Source organism: Cheilinus undulatus, linkage group 1, assembly GCF_018320785.1.
Source record: "Cheilinus undulatus linkage group 1, ASM1832078v1, whole genome shotgun sequence".
Taxonomy (NCBI): domain Eukaryota; kingdom Metazoa; phylum Chordata; class Actinopteri; order Labriformes; family Labridae; genus Cheilinus; species Cheilinus undulatus.
In genome coordinates, this window is record NC_054865.1 from 1,882,510 (window position 1) to 1,902,101 (window position 19,592).

The following is a 19,592-nucleotide window of genomic DNA, read 5'->3' on the forward strand; positions in this document are numbered from 1 at the left end:
GTATGAGAGGTTTTCCAGATGAAAGTGTGAAACAAATCCATCTGGCGTGCCAGGTTAGTTTTCTGGGGAATAATATTTAAAATCAAGACATCAAAGAGCCACAAATAGTCACAAAGAGCCACATGTTGCTCCAGAGCCACATGTTGAGTATCACTGATTGAACACCAGTAAACAGTAGGGGTGTAACGGTATCGCTCATACCGCTGTAAAGGAAGCATCCACATCCCGTCCCGGACATGTGACGGTTTCAAATATGTCTTCAGGGCAGAAAGCGTAATGTTTTAGAGGAGCAGACCTAATAGATGTGGAATCTACAATTCCCACTGGCACTTGTGTACCCACCATGCTTTGCACTCCACTCGCTTGCTTGATTCTACAACACAAAAATGGCGGATGCACTGAGTAGCGAGGAAGAGATGAGTGACAATGTTTTTGAGACTGCGGAGGCTCCAAGACTTATATCTGACGTGTGCAAACATTTTAGCCTTCTGGTGTCCAGAAATGAGAGAGGAAGGGCGCACAGATGGCTTAGTGGTTTAAGGCGTGACCCATGTACACGGGTGGCTCGGGTTGAGTCTGGCCTGTGGCCCTTAGCTGCACGGCTCTCCCTGCTCTCTTCCCCATTTCTGACTCTATCTACTGTCCTCCTCTATCCAATAAAGGCACAGATGCCTTAAAATAAATCTTTGAAACAAAAAAAGAGAAATGAGAAAAAGTGCAGACAAACTTCAGACAGTATGCAGACGCTGCCAGATTACAGCGACACATTTCATGGGGAATACGAGTAACATGATGAACCACTCGATAAATAAGCATCCTGAAAATATCCGTGGAGATCTGAGGAGCAAAATCCGACCAGACCAAAGACTCTTAACCCTCACTCCCTTGTAATTTTTAGCTCCATCTGTCCTTGTTTGTCCAGAAAACTGTGAAGTGAGGGCGAAGTTGGAATTGCCCAAATGTCCCCCTTTCTTAGTCCCAGACTGCAGAACTCAGAAGTAGTATTTCTGACTGTAAACACTCCACTTACAGCATGTCAGATTGTAAACATAGACGCAGATTTGCACCCGATCACACACGTAGGAGTACACAAACTTTTCCTTACACATGTAGCCCACCAGACATCCATATCTAGTGGCATGAATCGGTTCATTTAATTCTGATGATGTTTAGTGGGTGAAATAGCGCTTCAAACACTCTGAGTCCATGGAAGGAAAACCATGTGTGTGCTGCCAAAGGGGTTAAATGTCGTGCTGGCACCATGTGCCGGATCCCTGTGGAATGGTGAAATTTAGATCCCCGGTGATTGAGACACTGCAAAGAAACAGTTGCTATAAGTTGTTTTGGTGCCATAGACACACAGTCAAAAAACATGTTTTTAATGGAAGTCTATGTGTCCGATTTCGGACAAACAAGGATGGAAGGAGCTATTTCACTTCAATCGAGTTCTATGGGCAACACATTTTTTTTGATCTGAAGAAAAATAATAACTGGGACCAAATTTGATGCCTCAATCTATAAAAATGTGACTATCAACTCAAAAATGATGATAAAAATAATGAATGTCCTCAAAACAGACATAGTAGGGTTGAAGAGGTAGTGAACACTTTAACATTTTTTTTCAACTGTACACTGAGGTATCTGACTGAACTATAATAAAACACATCAGTGTTGATGTTATAGCTGAAATTTGCACCAAACTGATAAAAATCTGGAGTTTACGTCTTCTAATTAGCTCAAACGGACATCTGCCTTGAAAAATCTTTTCTGAAAAGGTGGGGCTTATGTGATGTAGAATCTACCATCGGTAGGTTTCTACCTCACAAACTCTATATAAAAGGAGGAGGGTTACCGCCTCTAACTGACTTTACCATTCAGAGACCACTCCCATCTTCTCCTGCACTGCTTCTGCTCTGAGAGCTCTGGCTATAGCAATGCCACTGCTGGAGCCAGTGGACCGACCAGGTAGTGCTCAGGACCACCACTGCCTCTCCTGCATTCCCCCCTTTTATATGCCTTTGCCCTGTCTAAAAATATGACTGTTAGCTTCTATACTTCTCTAAATAAATTAACTGTAAGAGAACAAAGAGGGAGGCGAAGCTGAACTGAACCTTCTCTGCAGATGCAGGAGCCGTCGATGTGTGAGCAGGACATCTCGTTGTGGCAGGAGCAGGAGGAGGTGCAGTTTGTCCCGTAGAGACCCAAAGGACAGCTGATGGAGCAGTCATCGCCCTGAAAACAAGGGACAGAGAGAAAATAGAGAAGTTTAACTGAAAGCCTTTGAATGTGTGACCATTTAGCACATCTTTACTGGCTTATGCAGTTTCATTCTCTATGCTAGAGTCATCCTGTTCCCTACTGTGTGAGCATTTGGACTTTTAGGACAAACCCCACCAGCAGAAACATCCTCCCTCCTGCAGCCAAGTCACTTTTTCTGCTCAGGCTCATCTTTAAATTCATTATAAGAAAAGGACAGCATTAAACCTGCTGGAGGAGCTGCTGCAAACAAACCCATGTATAATGGAGGAGAGACGATGAAGACGGAGGCGTCCCCGCAGAGGAACATGATGTCTGAGCTCGTCCAATCACCAGAGGACATGTTCAGAGACAGCTCGGCGTTAGCAGGGTGTCAGAGCGTCTGTTAGCATGCTGTGAGAGCGAGCTGCACGCTGTCACATTGATCAGCACCTTCAACATCTAAACTGTGCTAATTAAAGTTGCCTGGTCCGACCTGCCGCCTTTACATTGTTATTAATCTAATATTCACAAAGCGTGCCAAATGTGCACCGACAGGAGAAGAGAGACCTTATTAAAAAGTTGGTGAATGTAGGGCTTTTTTATCAGGGCTAACTTTGTGAATAAATAAGGCCTGCGCAGGTTAAATAAGGAAAATCGTCAGAATTACCCCTGGGATGGAGGAAGTACAAGGTGACCTCTGGAATAATAAATACGTGCCGATCGATGGATCCTGATATTTATCACAGATTTAAATTCTGAGGGCATGTGAGAGCTTTATCAGCCTGTTGTTTTAATCTTTATTATCTAAGGTTCGACTGCAGAGACAATAAAAAAATAAAGAGTTTAGTTTTCAGCTAAAAGGTGCAAAAAGATAAAGAATAAAAATAGCAGCGGCGGACTGACTCCTGTTTTTACTGTATGTAAAATGGTGTTTATAGAGACTGTTTATGGTCCATATGCATGAGGGACAGCACTCTCGTACGACTGAGTGTTTTCTCTGGCACAGGTAAGGACCTTTGACCTTGACCTTTGACCTCCAAAATCTCAGTACTTCAGCTGTGAGTTATAATGGACATTTCTGCACAGTGTGATGGAAATCCTTCAGCTATCTCATTAAAAAGAGTGAAAATGCCTAAAATAGACCATAATGATGAACACAAAGGCTCATTAAAGGGATAATGCGCTGTTTTTGTGGTTGGGTAAGGTAGTAGGCTAACGGTAATATCAGCATGCTTTGTTCCTCTATCCACCTAATTTAGTGAGTTTAAAAAAAAATGTCCTAATGACTAGGGCCCTGTGAAATAGGTCTTATTTTTATTTTTGCCAAATTCATTTTTTAATGTTTTAATTTCATGGAATTCCATTTTTTCACCTTTACACTAATTTTCCCATAACAAAGAGTATCCTGTCTATGTAAGTGAATAAAATGTTCATTAAATAGCAATAACCTTACATTTATTGAAAAAGGACCACAGTTGGCCTATGAGCTGCAGTTTGGATAATGTTGATATGAAATAACTACAACCAGTGTAACAGTCAGATATTTCCAACATCTTAAGAGACATCCACGTGCACAATCACATCCTAACTGATGTTTATGATGTAAATGAAGAAATCCTTCTGTTCTCTCAAACAGACACACATATTAACTTAATAAGAAAGTCACATTAAAGTTAAATGGTTCAAAGTAAACCTGTTACCTTACTCTCTCAGTCTGTAACAGTCCATGCGGTGTGATCAGTCACGTGCACAGACTTTTTCAAGAGCAGGGGCGAAAAGAAAAAAAAGGGCACATACAGCGTGTTCTCGCCACTGAAGAGGGCACTAAGTTTGGCGTGTTTTCGGGGGCACTTTAGACATGTTTATATGTTCTACAAATGGCACATTATACAACCTTAAAACAGACTAACTAGACAGACTACTCAAGTTAGTTTGTAGTTAGGATCAGCATACACAAGAACTGAGTAGAGTCAACGTTGGACTGTGAAGAACACAGAAGTAAATAAATAAATCCCTAGAGGGTCTGGGGGTCTTCCCCCAGAACATTTTCAATGAAGTAGATGCCATTTCCTGTATTCTAGTGCATTTTAACACCATATTAGCACCAGATAATCCAAACTGGTTCTGTGTGATATAGTTCTGGCTCAGTATAGATTAAAAAAGGGACCGACATAAAAGTCATTGCAACAGTAATGTTTCGTAGTATTTCTTGGTCCTGATGGTCTTCTGGAGTTTAGTGTGTTTTTCTTCACCCAAGAGGGCAGTTTAGTGTGTTTTGCCAACGAGGAGGGTACTTAAACATGCCTTTTTTCCACCCAAGTGGGCAGTTTATCATGTTTTAGCCAGCCAAGAGGGCAGTTTAGTGTGTGTTTTCTCACACAAGAGAAGAGTTAGTGTGTTTTGCCAGCCAGGGGGGCACTTTAGCGCACGTTTTAGCTCCCAGGAGGGCACTTTAGCACGTGTTTTGGTTCCAAAGAGGGCACTTTAGCACCTGTTTTGGTTCCAAAGAGGGCACTTTAGCATGTGTTTTGGTTCCAAAGAGGGCACTTTAGCACCTGTTTTGGTTCCAAAGAGGGCACTTTAGCACGTGTTTTAGCTCCCAGGAGGGCACTTTAGCACGTGTTTTAGCTCCCAGGAGGGCACTTGAGCACGTGTTTTGGCTCCAAAGAGGGCACTTTAGCACCTGTTTTGGTTCCAAAGAGGGCACTTTAGCACGTGTTTTGGTTCCAAAGAGGGCACTTTAGCATGTGTTTTGGCTCCAAAGAGGGCACTTTAGCATGTGTTTTGGTTCCAAAGAGGGCACTTTAGCACCTGTTTTGGTTCCAAAGAGGGCACTTTAGCACGTGTTTTGGCTCCAAAGAGGGCACTTTAGCACCTGTTTTGGTTCCAAAGAGGGCACTTTAGCATGTGTTTTGGTTCCAAAGAGGGCACTTTAGCATGTGTTTTGGCTCCAAAGAGGGCACTTTAACACACATTTTGCCTCTTAAGAGGGCACTTTAACATGCATTTTGGCTCCCAAGAGGGCACTTTAGCATGTGTTTTTAGACAATTGGGCCACGAGGGGGCATGACTGCCCCCCCTGCACACCACCGGGTGTGATGCTGCATTGTATTCTCCTCCATCCTCGCTGTCTGTCTGTCTGCCTCACATCAGACCGCTACGTTAACGCAGACAGGTAAGCAACCAAAGGGAACAGTATCTACAGGAGGAATTACTCGATTGTAACATAGACTACGGGACTTAGTAAAATCTCTGACTCGAGTTTGAAGCATTCGAGGGACGAGTGGGTCTTCTGTTAAGCCTGAAGAGGAGAAGTCTCTTCAGATTCAACAATATTATTGCAGTTCAGGTCCAAGGCATGGACAGCATTTTGGACTGGACAAGGAGTGGTAGTAGTAGTAGACACAAGAGCCTTTGCCACACCTTTTCCCTTTGCATCATCCTACCAGTGTGAGGAGGTTGCAAAAGGTTGTTGCCTTGACAAAACAAAATCAAATCATAGCTAGACATCGAAAAATTAACTGAGAGTCACAGACTGACGCAAAAAGATCTGTGGCACCAAATATGCCCACAGATGTCTCTGAAATTATTGCAGGACTGGGTTTTTAAATCTTAAAGATGTTCATTAAGTTTTTATTTTCATGGAATTGTTCAGTTCCAGAGAGTCAGATTTTTAAAACTAAAACTTTTTAGGTTCATGTTGTGGTAAATTTAAAAAAAAAAAAAAAAAAAAAAAAAAAAAAAAGGAATTTGTTCACAAAATTTATGAATAACGGTTTGTTTGTCTTTGGTAGAACAAGGTTGAGTACCACTGATCTAAACAGTGACAAGACTGTGCTCACTCTCTCACCAGCATCACCAGCAAGCACAAGTGGCCGAATAATAACAAATATCAGCTGGAGCTCTGCAGGTAGGTCTGTATCTGTGTCATTCACTGGGGGGGATTATAAATCCCACCAGGTCTGGGAATGCCTCCTAGCCCCTCAGAAGAAGGCTAGAAGCCTAACTGGACTGACTTGCTTAGTTTCTGCCATCGTGACCTGGCCCTGGAGTGGAAGATAAAAGGTTGGATGGAATATTTAAGGAGGGCTAAGATCTTTTTTTTTTTGTTTGTTTACATTTTCAGCGTGCCTGTTTTCTGAGTCCAAGTCTGTAAAAACACTTTTGAAGGAAAACCTGCTGCCTGTCTTTACTTTTTCACTAAAACTTGACAGGCGATTCTGACGCAGCAGTGTCATTGCTCTGCAGAGCCGGTGTTGCACATGTTCACAGATATTAAAGACCCTGTAAGGTGAAATCCAAAATTTGTGTCTTAACACTCTAGAAATGTTGGAATCTGGTTGCTGTAAACATGTGAAAACACTGAGATCTGCACGTGACTGAATTCTGGATTTAGACTGTTAGAGAGGAAAGGAAAGCCAGGAAAGTTTTTCACCTCTTTCCTGGCTGGGTTTAACGTGGGCGGGGTAAATATGTGGGCTCATGATGTCACGAGCCCACAGAGGGGGATGGCCCCGCCCCTCTAACACTCCAATCTAAAATCCCAGAGCAGTTCATCTCAGTCCAGTCTGTTGTTAGCTGATGTCACTGCTTTTATTGAACTTTAACAGTCAGTTAAATGCTGTTTTTTTGTTCATTGTGAGGTAAATTTACCAAATCTATCAGCCACAGAGGTCTATGGATCATTTAAAGCATCAGAACAGAGATTTGAGCCAGAAAACAGACTTTGTCTCTTCTTCCAGGGTCAACAAAAGGTCAAGAGGCAGGATAATAGCGTAAGTGCTTTCCTTGATTCATGTTGTAACATTTTTTTAATCTGAGAGGATTGTATTTCTCCTGAGTGGGCGTGGCTTAATCTCATCCAACAGACACGCCCACATCATCCTGGAGCAGATTTTACTGCCTCATTTTTCATGATTTTGAAGCTTAATTTCATAAACTCAGAGATGTTTTATCTGACTGAAATTTGACCTGGGGGTTCATAACACAGTGACCTGTCATACTAGAAACCTACATACAGATTTTTTTTTCACTTTACAGGGTCTTTAATCCACCTATCTAACATGGAGACAGCAGCACATATCAGTTTTGTTTTAATTTCATGTGCTGCAGAAATCTCCTTTACATCACTGAAACCACCGAGAGGACTTAAGGTTACGGATACAGACCAAACAGCCTTCATTCTCTCCAAATCTCTGGTTTTCTCCATCTAATTATCAAAGTGTCCGTCATCTCGCCGCTGTGGCGTTTCATCTCCGCTCTGTTCAGAGATCAGTGAGCACAGCTGGGGGCCGAGGCACACAGTCGGTTCAGCAGCGGTCACAATCACAGCTTTACATCACTTCAGTTTGACATTTAGAACCAGTCTGTGATCCTGATTTTACATTTGCCTATAAACCCATGTTCTCAACTAAAATATATGCAGTTACACTACACCACACAATTTAAAAGATTATTTATATTTTAAGATATGGCCTAGTGACTGTACTACCAACACTGCTGCCGGGTGATAAACAAACCTGTGGTTTGCTGCTGGCTCCTGCAATCTCTCTGCAAAGACCTGCTTCAGGATTCAACAGGAGGTGAACAAAGAACAGCATGTTTGGTTCTGAAATAGAGTTTGATTGGTGTCCAAACAAACCAGGCCAGAAAGAGAGAACGCCTCTTTGTCTCAGAGAAACTTCTCTAAACCACCCAGATACCCCCCCCCAACACACACACACCTTCAACAGCCTTTTACAAATGCTGACACAAAAGTGATGTCCAACAATTTCTCCAACTTTCCTTCCATATCCTGATGCAGAAGAAGAAAAGATGCACTGGACCAGGGGTGTCAAAGTCAGTCACAGCAGGATTCTGAATTTGGGTCTAACCTTATGGTCTAACAGGGTTAATATTTTACCATTGACTGTCAACCTAAATGATTTTGAGATAAGTCAACATGAAAAGTTAAAAACTCAAAATCTGAGTCAAAAAGTCAAAGTTATAAGTTTTAAAGGTAAAAACATGATATTCAAATTCAAAATAATATCTTTAAAAGGCAAAACATGAGATAGAATACTGAAACCATGATTTTTAACAGTCAAAATATGAGATAAAAGTCAAAATCATGTGTTTTAAAAGTCAAAATATGAAATGAAATTAGAAATCATGAGTTTCAAAGGTCAAAATATGAGATAGTAGTGAAAGTTAGGAGCTGAAATGGTCAGCAAAACTGAGATAAAATTCAAAATCATGATATTTAAAAATCCAAATATGAGATAAACATTGAAATTTTGAGTTCAGAATGTCACAATATGAAAAAAAATGTTAAATTCATGAGTGTTAACAGTCAAAATATGAAATAAAATAAAAAAATCATGAGTTTTAAAGGTAAAAAATGAGATAAAAGCCAAAGTTAGGAGTTGAAAAAGGTAAAAACATGAGATAAAAGTCAAAATCATGACCTTTAAAGGTCAAAATAGGGTTTGAAATTAAAAATTATGACTCTAAAAGGTAAAAATATGAGATAAAAATGAAAAGTTATGAGATGTAAAGGTTAAAATATGAAATAAACAGTCAAAACCATAACTTTTAGTCATTATTGTGAGATGCAAAATTGAAAATATAGAGAAAACACAAATTTCTCTTATGTGTCTGACTTTTAATCAAATTATTTCTACTGTTTCCTTTTTGTAATTTTTATGACTCAACAAGGTCATTATAAATCACCAAGGTTAAGTTCACATTTTTATACTGGAAGAAATCTGCAGACCTCATCCGCTAGGCCAGTTTTAATAAAGATATGATATGATCTGGTGGGCCGGGTATAACTGTACCACAGGCCGGATTTGGCCCCCGAGCCTTGAGTTTGACACCCCTGCTCTAGACAAATAGAAACAGGCTCTCGTGCAGAAAGGCTGAAAGCTCCATTTTACTGATGTCCACATTAAATGAACACACTCTTACTACTGCTGACACACGCACCAGCGCTCTGACACTCACACCTTTCCTTCTGCAGGTCGCCCTACATCAGGAGTTTGCAGCTGCAGCAGCCTCGCCGCTCTTCATCACATGACATGTAACTGGACTGCAGAGTCAACAGCAGCTGATAAATGAACCTCAGAGCGAGCCGTGCACCTGCAGCTGCAAAACCTGCAACCATACTAAAGGCAGACATCATCGACTCTGTAGCTACTGCCGAGAACTACGTTAACTCTTAACGAGCTCAGAGCTGCTTCACTGTTCAGACATTTATGAGAAACACATTTAAAGGTAGAGGAAATAAAAGAACATATTTATATAACTGTCTCCTTTGTAAAGCTCAGTCTCTGCTGTCTGCTGTCTACTGCGGTTGAACTTTCTTTGTAACTTGTTGTGATGGCATGCTGTGCAACCACGGCAACCTAAGACACCATTTAGAGAGTCAACGCAGGATCTGGTTTTAGTCTTGTAAACAGCAGTCTGTCTCTGTAGTTTATAAAAAGGAGTAAACACGAACAAAATCAGCAGAGAAAAGCAGAGAAATCCTCTCACAGAGGCAGCTGGAACAGAGAATGATTGAAGTTATGCTTGATAACAGCCTTCAACACTTCCTTTTTTACATGTTTGCAATAAATTCACTACCCACCAGTTCTGGAACAGTTGTGTCTTAAGGAGGGTGGATTTGCCTTCTCTTTGATGATGTTACTGTGTTTGTCTTTCTCCATATTTGCATTATAGGGTGATATCCCTTTGGATGATTTAGTCCTTCATTCTTGGTGTGGATGCACACAGAGGTGGTCTGGGATTCCTTTATCTGGACTGGTTTGGCCAAGCCTTGGGTCTGGGACCTCTTTAAGAGGGGTGCCAAAAATCTCAGACAGACTTTCAGGACTGGTCAGGAGGATTTCTGGCATGTTTCATATTTTAATTGTACGACTCCTGACACTTCACAGTGACAGCAGAAACGCGAGCAGAATAAACAACTTTGGGGGATTATTTTTCTTTGTAAACGGTGAAACAATGTCCTAAATTACCATTACAACAGCTGGACTGACTTTCTGATGCACCCCACCATGATAAAGGAAATAAACGAACTAAAAATATTCCTACCCGCAGCAAGAGGGTCTGGCTGCAGCCCTCGAGCAAACCTCTACGCTGGGGTGTTCGGCTGGAGACCTCTACAGTGAGGCGAAACCTCTTCACTGGGGCGCGACGTACATTGCCCAAGCCTACGCTGGGGCGTGCAGCGTGTTAGCTGTTGTTAGCATGACCTAGCTGTTGCTAGCATGACTACACCACTGTGCTTATGACACATTAGCATTGGCTTTGCCCCAGCGTACGGGGGGCTAGGGGTCTATGCTGGGCTAGGGGTCTATGCTGGACCGTGCAGTAGCAGACGCCAACCCATACGTATGGGTCTATGCTATTAAAACCCGACTGCTTCGGTTTAGGCGTTTAAATCCAACTGGTTAGGTTTAGGGTCAGCCTATTGGCAAGCGGATAGAGCTGAAATTTCGTCGTGGGTAATATACGTCACGCCCCAACGTAGAGGTCCGCCGGCTCGGGCAATATGCGTAATGCCCCAGCGTAGAGGTCCATGGCTTGGGCAATGTACGTCACACCCCAGTGAAGAGGTTTGCTCGAGGGCTGCAGCCAGATGGCTCTCACCCGCAGACCTGCTGCTGACACAGAGGTGATGCTGTTTGTGTGTGTGGGATAGAGAGAGAGAGAGCAGGGGAGAGAGAGAGGGGGAAAGAGAGAGAATATGACTGGAGACACTTCAGCCTGAGTGTGTGAGACTTTTTAAAAAGGAAACTCAGCGGGTTTCTGTATTGTATTCTGTATTGTGTTTTGCATAGAACTATATCACTAATGTTATATGGTATATCTGTTGCTAAAGTACACTGACGATAATTCTAGAGTGAACTCCGAGTTGAAGTATAATAACATCTGTCTGCCACTGTCATTGTAACCTCTGATCCAAGCACATTGCTTTAGGCTGGTGATGATTCCCGAACAACTTTGGCGTTGAAACTTGGGAACAGGAAATCAGATCCGGTTCTCACAAAAAGTGTTTCACTGTTCAGGATGGGTGTTTGGGGTGATGAGCGGTAAAAGTGGGGTCAATGTATGTTCAGACAATTGTGTGGCAATCTCAGGAGATGCTTTGATAGGAAATCGAAAGAGTGTTTTGATTGTTGCTAAGGATATGTGTGAGAAGGGAACATTTGAGAACATCAATATGTTTTGATTGCATGGGTGAAAGAGTGTGTGTCTAGGAGTGTGCGCTAGCTCAGATGGTTTAAAAGAACTGTTGGCTAGTTTCGAGGCTCTCTCTTGTTACGTTCCTGTGTAACTCTGTACACGTGCTTTAAATAAATAAATATTGGCCAGGTCACACATGATCTCACTGTCTCTAGACTCTTGTTTTCGTGTAATGTCTGTGTGTTAGATTCATGCCTCAACATATTAGTGGCACACAAGCGTGTTTTTGCCTTCTGGGGGTGCGAGCTCGGTGGGGGGCTGCGGCCGCTCACAGGATTCAGCAACATTCGGCGCCTCGTACAGTCGTACAGTGTGAGCACACAACTCAAACACGGTGGTTGTGCGTTGTAAGTGATTCAGTCGTACAGTATGAGATGACATTCTGACACGACTGTTGTATGGTCAGCTTGAAATCCCACAGTGTGTGCCTGGCTTTAGGGGTATATCCACTAAGATTTTTATGCTGTGCCAACATTAGTGGAGATGTTCTAATATAGTTTTTTCCTTCCCGATTCTGATACCAAGCTGTTGGGTATTGGCCGACACCAAGTACCGATACCAGTGTGAACTTTTTGTGCAGACTAGAAACTCATTTAAGACCTATATTTAACTCAGAACAAGGCTCAACAAATCAAATGTACAGCATCTCTGTGAGCCTAAAGTTGTTTTCTACTTCCTCTGATTAAACAGGGATAAGTCTGTCTGGAAACTCTTCTGTTTTATTTGTTATATTTATATTAAAATGTGCTGCTCAGATGTTTGATTTAAGACTGTCAAATATTTGAAACCATTTCAAACTCATCGCTGCTCCTCTAATACTTCAGCTCACAGGTTGTTTTAAGCATAACAATATTGCTTGTTGATAAAAGGAGGATCTTAGGATAGTGTTATGACTGTGAGTCATAATTAATTTAGTGTGTTAACTGTATTGTGTAGAGGAGCACTGTTTTTTTCTCCTCCCCTCTCTCTGTGTGTCCTCCACTTTACGCTGTCCTGATTGGACGACAGCTGAATGTGTGCACCAGCTGCTGACTGGAGGAGTGCTGTTGCATCATGGCTTGCGATTGGGTCAGATCTCTTAGATATGTGTAGGGGGATCTTCAAGGAAAAAAGGTTGAGACCTCCTGGTGTAGAGTACAAGTACTGGCAGGTAATAAAGACAGAAAGTGCCTCTCAAACTAGATTTGGCTGTGGCGGTGAACAAAAGGAGCCAGCTGTAAGCACCAGCTCGTCTGCTAACCACACATCGCTATCGGTGTCTGACGGAGGGAGGAGAGGGGGTCAGGTCAGCATGAGTTAGATTGTTCTGGAGTCTTTCTGTACTTACTATGTATCCCGGCGCGCACACGCAGGCTCCGGTGATGCCGTCACAGTCGGCCCCGTTGGCGCAGGAACATGGCTCCCTGCAGCCCTCGCCATAGTAACCAGCTGGACAGGTCTCGTTACAGAAAAGCCCCGCCCAGCCTGCTGCACAGGTACACTCACCTGACAGAGGATGGCAGCTGAGAGAGAGGAAAGGTCAAATCAGATGATTGATAGAAACTTTCTGAAATATAAAGACCAACAGGAGAAACCTTCAGGGAGGCTCTCAGCGTGTTCCTCCTCAGGACTCACAACCTCCTCCTTGATGACAAATCACTTACAGCACTGTATGAACGAGCGATATCTGATTTGAGAGTTTGTAGTGGTTATTTTATATCTATATCTATCCTGATACTACATTTAGCATTAAATGGATCTTTGTGGTTTTTATTTGGAGCAGAACTTCGTCTTCTGTAGAGCTAGTAAAGGATTTCAGATATTTGGAGTCCAGGGTGTGATTTTAATTTAGAAATTACTGATGTCTCCTGTGTGCCTTCTTTGTTTGCACACAGCCCTGCAGTCTCATGCCCTTATATGGGCATAAAAGGGGCATGTATATGATAATGGGAAAAATATGCACAAGCTTCCAAGAACATAAAACTCTTCAATTTAACACCACAGGATGATTCAACCGTTCAGTCTTATGGGATTGTTTAACATTAGTCACACTCAAGCTGCTAAGTGCAAAAAATGTGCTTTTCATACAGCAGCTATAAAAAAATATTATAAATTATTGTATTGTATTTTGAGCTTTAATTAACCTACAACTGACCCAATTATTGATACGAAATATGAATTATTTTTTGAAAGATTTTAACCTTTGAATGCCAGTTTTTTTGTCGTGATGCCACCATGTTTTTCAAAGGAAATAAACAGAAAAATGAAGCATTTTTAATATACTACATGACAAAGTGATATTTTGTATTGAATTATTACAGACTAGGATATGTCAGTGCAACCAACAATGATTTTTATGCTTTTTTAACTTTTAGCATATTTAGCATGTTTTCTCTCTAAATGCCAAATATGGTCAGAATGATGCCATCTGGTGGAGAGAAGTAAAAAATGATCAAGTGCAGATTGACACCCAGATATAATAAAATGCATGTATGATGCTTTAATGGAAGTGAGATCTTAAATGTCAGTTTGAATGGGTTTCAATGGGGCATTTTTGGCTCTTTACAGCTTGAGTGTAACTTTTGCTTGTAAAAAAGTGCATTTCAGACTTACTGGAAATGGAAATAAAAAAATCAGAAAAAAATGCGCAATCGTGCCTAAATTCATGCCGTATATACATGAACAGAGCCAGAACTATTAAAAAAAGAAGAATGAAAAAACCTCCTCTAAGGGTAAACAACATGTCATGAATCTGATGAAGGTTTGAGAGACTTTCTGAAGGACAAATTTAAAGAAAAATCCTTGAATGATTTTGATGAAAGAGCTCATAGTCCTTGTTAAAATGCATTTTGAGTCTGGAATGCCATTTTTCCGTCATAAAGTCAGATGTGTCTTTTTGTTCTGCAAAAATCCTCGGCTCTGCTTTCAACAGTCTGTCCCATCTAAAGCTCATTCAGTCCCAACCATCTGCTGTTAACTGTCCTCTCCTCACATAGATCTCGATAAGAAACACTTGAAGCAAGCATTAAAGGTGCTGTTTGTCTGAAAAGAGGGAGCGATGTTATACAGTTTGCTGATTTAGAGCAGATTTCAGCTGGAGAATGCTGTACCTTTTAAATGAGGTTGTGACACAACTAAGAGAAAGAATTGTACACAAAACATTTGACATTGGAGCAAAAAATAAATAAATAAGAATCATCAGTAATTTCACATTGAAGCAGCGAGCTGCAGATATTCAGCCTTGGTCTATTCATTCTTTTCTGGTATGAAAGCACAGATGCTTTCTCTCCGCTCTGAGCTCATGTTCAGTACCTGAGTGTGTTCTCGGCCTTGCAGGGGCAGTATTTGTCACAGATGAGTCCGTACAGGCCGGCGGGGCAGAAGCGGTCCTGACAGCTGGGGCCCTTGAAGCCCTCGTTGCACAGACAGGCCCCGTTGATGTGGTAGCACTTGGCCCCGTTCTGACAGTCACATTTGTGGGCGCACTGCGGCCCGTACGTCCCGACCGGGCATTCGTCCTGGCACCTGGATGAGAATAAAAACAACAACAATGGCTCTGAACTTTCAGTGAGTCTCTGAAAATGTGTCAGGAGGAAACGAGTGGATGATGCTGATAAACCAACCCTTTCATTTAGAGCTCTGCTGGTTGGTTATCTGTGAGATTTAGAGATCTAATTATGCCCCAACAAAGACAACAATGATTCTGATTCAAGTTCATGAAAAATTAAACTAGAAGGAACCATTAAACAGAAGATACCTGCTGAAATGCAGTCCTTGTGCAGCTTTCTTTATAAGATTGACCTCAAATGTCATCCTGCAAACACTGATTTGTGAACTGCTGATGGTTGTTTGTTCACCAAGTCAGTGCCTTTATTTTCAGCCAATCAGTGAGTCCCAAAGTCAAAGGTCATCAACACCAAACTCAGGGGTTTTCAGTTAGCTGTCATTTTAAACAAATAAAACACATAACCATGGAACAGCCATGTTCTGCAGAAGGAGCCGGTGACTTCTGGAAGACAAATAGACAAGTTGATATGACGTGATGATGTGGAAATAAGACAGTTAAGGTCACAAGCTAATAAACAGTTATTCACTGGCCCCTATTGTTGACCATGTCCTGCGATTTACTGATGCCTTGTCACTAATGGGAAGGGTTATTGTAGGTTTGAAATGTGGATAATTTAAATGGTTTAAAACTAACCCTGAACTTTATTTATTATTCTTCCCTGTCTATTAATAAGAGTCTCCCCTCTATCTGACGGGCCGTGGATAATGATCACTCTCTGTGCATGGCACAGAGAGAAAAGGGTGTATGGATGAATTTATTAAATTAAAGTTCATTTCATCCATATCATCCTGATACTGTGATTCTGAAGAGAAAGCTGTTTCTGGAACAAAAGGCTCCTTCTCTGTACCCTCTGTGGGATTAAGCTACGGGACATTAAGATAATAAAAGCCACAAACTATGAAACCAAATACAACTCAGGCATGGAGTGGACCAGAGTCACGCCACCACTAAGTAGGAACAGGGCCGCCCCTGGCCAAAGTGAGGCCCTGATACTCAACTTGTGGCTCTAGAGCCACATGTGGCACTTTGCAATGATTTGTGGCTCTTTCATGTCTTAATTTTTAATATTATTCTTTTAAACTTTGACCTCAGAAATTATTCATTGCCAGTCACATTAATCAGTTTGTTTTCCCACACCTATACAGAAGTTTAAATTGTCAACCTTAATAGTTGACTTTTTTTTTTCTCTGTTTATTCCCATTGCCCTTCTTTGCAAATTTATGTCCCTTTTCTTACATTTTTGCCATTTTTAATCCAGTTCTGCTGCTATTAGCCCATTTTTAAAAACTTCTGTCAGCCACTTTTCAACCATTTTTGCCCTTTTTCATGAGTTTAAGCCACATTCTGCATCTTTGCACTGCTAATGGCTAAAAAAATATGGTAAATTTAAAAGGAAATGTAAAACATTTAAAAATATCTTATTTGCTTATTTAACAATCTGCCCCCACAATATCTGCCCAGAAAAACATTTGTCCCTTGTGAAAATGTAGCTGGTGATCCCTGATATGGAGAAATGCAAACCAAGCAGAGGGATGAAGAGCAATACAAAGTGATACAGAGTGATGCAGAGGGATGAAGAAGGATGCAGAGGGGTGTAGAGGGATGCAGAACAATACAGAGGGATGAAGAGGGATGTAGAGGGATGCAGAGCAATGCAGAGGGATGAAGAGGGATGTAGAGGGATGCAGAGGGATGAAGAGGGATGAAGAGGGATGTAGAGGGATGCAGAGGGATGCAGAGGGTTGTAGAGGGATGCAGAGGGATGAAGAGGGATGAAGAGGGATGTAGAGGGATGCAGAGGGATGAAGAGGAGTGTAGAGGGATGCAGAACAATACAGAGGGATGAAGAGGGATGTAGAAGGATGCAGAGCGATGCAGAGGGATGAAGAGGGATGTAGAGGGATGCAGAGGGATGCAGCGGGATGAAGAGGGATATAGAGGGATGCAGAGGGGTGTAGAGGGATGCAGAGGGAAGCAGAGAGATATAGTGAGATGCAGAGGGGTGTAGAGGGATGCAGAGGAATGAAGAGAGATGCAGAGAGATGTAGAGGGATGCAGAGGGATGCAGAGGGTTGTAGAGGGATGCAGAGGGATGCAGAGGGATGAAGAGAGATGTAGAGGGATGTAGAAGGATGTAGAGGGATGTAGAGGAATGCAGAGGGATGCAGAGAGATATAGAGAGATGCGGAGAGATGTGAAGGGATGTAGAGGGATGCAGAGGGATGAAGAGGGATGTAGAGGGATGCAGAGTGATGTAGAGGGATGAAGAGGGATGTAGAGGGATGCAGAGGTATTCAGAGGGATGTAGAGGGATGCAGAGTGATGTAGAGGGATGAAGAGGGATGTAGAGGGATGCAGAGGGATGTAGAGGGATGCAAAGTGATGTGCTTTACAGAGCAGTGCAGCCTGATGCAGTGCAAAGCAGAGCTGCAGTGGAAAACAAGAGTAATATGGATCAATGCAAAGCAATGAAGAAAGAATGATTGAGGCAGAACAATGCTCTATGATGCATCATTTTCGTTACATTCCATTTTCTCTTCTATCACATGGCATGAATAAGGAAAGAGGAATAAGGGTGATAGGCTCTCTGAGTGTCCTACAGGAAGATTTTCTTGATCATTTTTCGCTTGCCTCACTCACATAGCTTGTCAGCTTGTTTTACAAAGTAGAGATGCATTAATAATATCCAAATATCCACAATTTGATATATTGTGAAACAGAAAACTGACATTTTCAAAGCAGAGAAATAAATATTTAAGAGATGCAGTGAGTTTCCAGTGCTGCTGTGATACCTGACCCTAGCCTGCTGTTAGGACAGGCTGTTAGAGACTCCATAGCTCATTTAGTCTGTACGGCTAGTTTTCACTGTGGATGTGTCAAAGGTGAGTTTTTGCTGCACAGCAAACCTCAAAGTTGAATCTAATAATCACTGATGGTGGGTTTGGTCGTACAAAAGGCATTAAAAAGGCTCTAAATCCAACAGGGCTCATGTGGCTTTAAGTGTACATTTACATTTCAAAGAAATCCTCATAATTCTTCTTCTACTGCTCCAATAAAAAGAAGAGTGATATGGCTGAGTGCTCTGCACTTCTCTCACAGATGACATCTCTCTCTCTGATGGTCCATTCATGCTGTTAGCAGGTCAGCAGGCGCCACATCCCGCTGACACTCTGAGAGCTTTCTCTATCGAGCAGACTGAACTGAAGAAAAAGGAAATTTGTTCAAGCTAAGTTAGAGCGGGACATCTCTGTCTCATTCTCAACACGTCTGCTAGTGGAAACATAGAAATAGACAAATCGCTCCATTAAAACGGCTCAGAGAGGATTTCTGTTTGGTGTCACGTTTAAATCACGCAGACTTCCTCGGGACTCTTATCTCCACTAATTCCATTAGAACGCGGCCGGGCTGGAGGAGAACTCAATCTCAGAATTATTCCATGTAGGCTAATTCACCTGTCTGCAGCCTGAACGAATGGAGGTAATTTGGCTCATTTGGGAGTAACGATGGAGACGGAGAGAGAGAGAGAGATGGACGGGGCTGATGGAGGAGGGAGACATGGAGATGAACAGACGAGGGGGGTTGTGGAAAGCCTTTTTCTCTAAATAGATGCAGATGATAGAGGAATTAAAGAGAAGATGTTTGGTGAAGAAAAATACCTGCTAGGAAACACTGAGTGTTATCATAATGAGGGAAGCACATTATCATTTCTACACTGTGCATAAAGACTTCCTTTACTATTGCTTTAGACTGGCAGGGCTTCGGTTCCTGAACCTAAATTTGAACTAGCCGGTGCGTTCAAACCAGGATAAAATTGGTTAGGGTTAGGTTAACCCTTACCCTAACCATGACATCATCAGTGGCCGTGTCACATTCTAGGTTGTGAAGACGATCAGAAAAAAAGAAAAAATTGGTCTGCTGGGGAGACAAAATGTTTGGTTGTGATCTGGGCTTCGACAGAATTCCAGGTGAAGCTGGAGAGTAGAACAAGGAAGGGCACGTTATATGCTGAACTTGCAGAAGAGAAGGTGAAGGCTGGGTTCACCTGAACTTCAAACCAAATAATTGATTTACTGAAGAACCTGAAGAAGGAATACCAGAACAGCAGGAAAGACCTGGGCAAAAGTGGAGCAGGACATGGTGATATGTGTCCATCATGTCCTCCCACTTTGGTTCTGCTTAAACTGGTGTGAATGCGGGCTGGTTCACCAGAAAGCACCAAGGTTCTGAGTCTCCAGAATGGAACCAGTGCCAGAACCAGAACCGTGTCTGTCTGAAAACACTCTTAGGGCGCATTTACACCTGAGCTGTTATGTCCTCTTTAAACAAACTCTGGTCCGTTTTCCCAGATAGTCTGGTTTGTCTGGAGTGGTGTGAAAGCTCACACGAACTCTGGTGCGGACTCTGGTCCGCGTGAAAACAGGGGGTCTCGGTCCGCTTCCAAACGAACCCTGGTGTGGTTCGTTGGAGGTGTGAAAGCAAAGCAGACCAACTTGTGAACCAAAGACAGGAAGTGGCACAAAGCGTAATGATATACGAATTTACATGTGATTTAATACACTCAAATACACATCAGTACCTC

The 19,592-nt window shown here is 42.2% G+C and overlaps 1 protein-coding gene across 1 annotated transcript in view; it reads right to left on the reverse strand.

Moving 5' to 3' along the window:
- LOC121511398 (multiple epidermal growth factor-like domains protein 11) overlaps nt 1-19,592 on the reverse strand; it is a 181,855-nt gene that overhangs the window by 65,181 nt on the left and 97,082 nt on the right. The window contains exons 8-10 of the mRNA XM_041790064.1: nt 14,758-14,970; nt 12,794-12,968; nt 2,112-2,232 (exon numbers count right to left, since the gene is read on the reverse strand). Coding sequence (XP_041645998.1) covers nt 2,112-2,232; nt 12,794-12,968; nt 14,758-14,970 — 509 coding nt within the window. The remainder of the gene's footprint in view (nt 1-2,111; nt 2,233-12,793; nt 12,969-14,757; nt 14,971-19,592) is intronic.